This window comes from Electrophorus electricus, chromosome 21 (assembly GCF_041902795.1).
Source record: "Electrophorus electricus isolate QZ-2024a chromosome 21, ASM4190279v1, whole genome shotgun sequence".
NCBI lineage: Eukaryota > Metazoa > Chordata > Actinopteri > Gymnotiformes > Gymnotidae > Electrophorus > Electrophorus electricus.
In genome coordinates this window covers 11,505,213-11,507,292 of record NC_137517.1, presented here as the reverse complement: position 1 = coordinate 11,507,292, position 2,080 = coordinate 11,505,213, and the positions used below count along the sequence as shown (strand labels likewise).

The window sequence follows — 2,080 nt, the reverse complement described above, 5'->3', positions numbered from 1 at the left end:
GATTTTCAACCGTAGTGACATGTAGCATCCCCATCATAATTTACGCATATGCCCGTGAACAAATTAAAATAGTTACTTTTGTGCTGATCATTTTAAGAGAATATTGAATAGATTAAGAAAAGTCACGGCCCGCGTGCTGCAGGGCAAGGAGCAGGACTCACAGACCTCTCTCGTCCCAGAAAAACATTTATTAGACACAAAAGATTAGTAATCAACGGTAACTGCACTCATATGTAACAAACCATTGCAGCGTGAACATAGGGACAGGCAGAAACACACATAACGAGTACAACCAGTAAACAATGAACAATAACACTAACATGAACGTGTACACATGTACGATGACCGACATCGAACGAAACACACACAGTTTATAGAGGTATAATTTAATATTTATTTGTAAAGTATTTAAAGATTTTATATATTTTCTGGTTTTCCACAGTGAGATCATCATGAGGGGAACAGGAAGTACAAAGAAGAACTTCTTCCCTGATGTGAAGACCATCCCAGCTCCACAAAAAAGCCCTACAGAGGCAATGGCCAACCCAAAAATTTCTCCTTTTCATTTCGTTAATTCGCACAGAGGAGGAAGCAGCATCTATTTCCCAGAAATTTCTGGAGTGCCCCAGAGGAAGCAATATAAACCTCAAGTCTCTCAAAACCTGAGAAAATCTGGCACGGGCATAACATTAGCGGCACTGCTGAAGGCCACGGATGTAAAAAATGGTGGAAAGTCAACAGGCAGACTCCTGGATGAAGGTCAGCGATGCAGCAAATCTCGGTTCCCTTCTCTGGTTGTAGAGCCACACACCAAGAGCAGTGCTGTGAGTGTGAAGGCTGATCACACTCCACCAGCTCCATCCATCTCAAGGCTACCCGCCCTCCACCCAAAGCTGGCTGCTCTCAAACAAAAAAGCCCAAAGCCTGCTGTGACCCTGCATGTCCCCCACAAACATGTCAGGGAAGTCCCAGGAAAGGTGCAGGACAAGCACAGTGAGGTGAACTCCACATTTTACACCAGGCCAGAAGTGGGTGAGGTCCTCTACCAGGACCTGGAGAGGCTAACGTCAGCCCGTCAGTGTGCCTCCAAGGTCGAAGCTTCCCAGCACCAGTATGACCTGAGCTGCCACAAACCGCTGCTCATCAGGAGGGCGACCTTACATAAGGTAGAGAGCAGAGCTGCGCGCCCAGCTCCGCCTGCCCCCTCCCTGGTGCCACGTCGCAACCGTGTGCCCCGGCCATGCAAGACTGAGGATAAAAACAAGAGGCAGGACAAGTGCCAGGATGGCCAGGCTGCCTCTACTTCCCCTGGAGCCAAAGAAACAGCTGTCGTGAAGATTTATTTCTCTCTGTTGTTAACAGGGAGAAGGAACTGTGGGCTTGACCAGTTGGGACAACAGACAGGTGAGCATAGGGGCATCAATGGGTTAAAAAAAAAGACTTCTTTTGACATTTATTTCACCATCGAATACTAGAGTATTGAGTATTGAGTCAGATTTGTTTTATTTGTCTATTGTGTCTCAGCACCTGCACCTGTGCATGTGAAATGAATGGACTTCACCTGCTCTGTAGATGACCACAGTCAGTTGCCTTACAGCCTTTGTAAGCAACAGAAACCTTCAGGGCCATGTTTGCACATTTGCTCTCCAACCTGAGATTGTCTGACATCCAGCATTCCTGACACTTATTACTTCCTGAGAGAGAAAAAAATAAATAAAAAAATCTTTAAATAAATGCAATTTTAAATGTATGCAGAGATGTTTTTCTGTGATATTTCTGTTTCAGTTATCTTGAGTGTGTGTAAAAATGGGTGTAAGTTTGTTATCTTTCTTCACAACTGCTTCCTCTCCAACATACATATACTTGTGTTCTTCTTTCTACTGGACAAATACAACACACATTACATTTACTTTGACTTAAAGCACAAAGTTACACATCTGACTCTTGGTCTCTTCTGATTCAGCAAACACCAGTTCTCTCTCTCTGAACTGGCCTATAGCACTATTGAGAAGGAGGCCCTTGCGCTCCTCCTAGTGTTACAACATTTTGAGGTGTACCTTGGTGGTCTTCCGGGCCCCAT

The 2,080-nt window shown here is 44.9% G+C and overlaps 1 protein-coding gene across 1 annotated transcript; it reads left to right on the top strand.

Annotated features, from left to right (window-relative positions):
- Positions 1–536: 536 nt before the first annotated feature.
- Positions 537–1,690, top strand: LOC145652969 (uncharacterized). The gene is made up of 2 exons (XM_081704825.1): positions 537–1,404; positions 1,525–1,690. Exons 1-2 carry the CDS (start codon positions 537–539, stop codon positions 1,548–1,550), a joined length of 894 nt encoding a protein of 297 aa, XP_081560951.1. The 3' UTR covers positions 1,551–1,690.
- Positions 1,691–2,080: the final 390 nt, after the last annotated feature.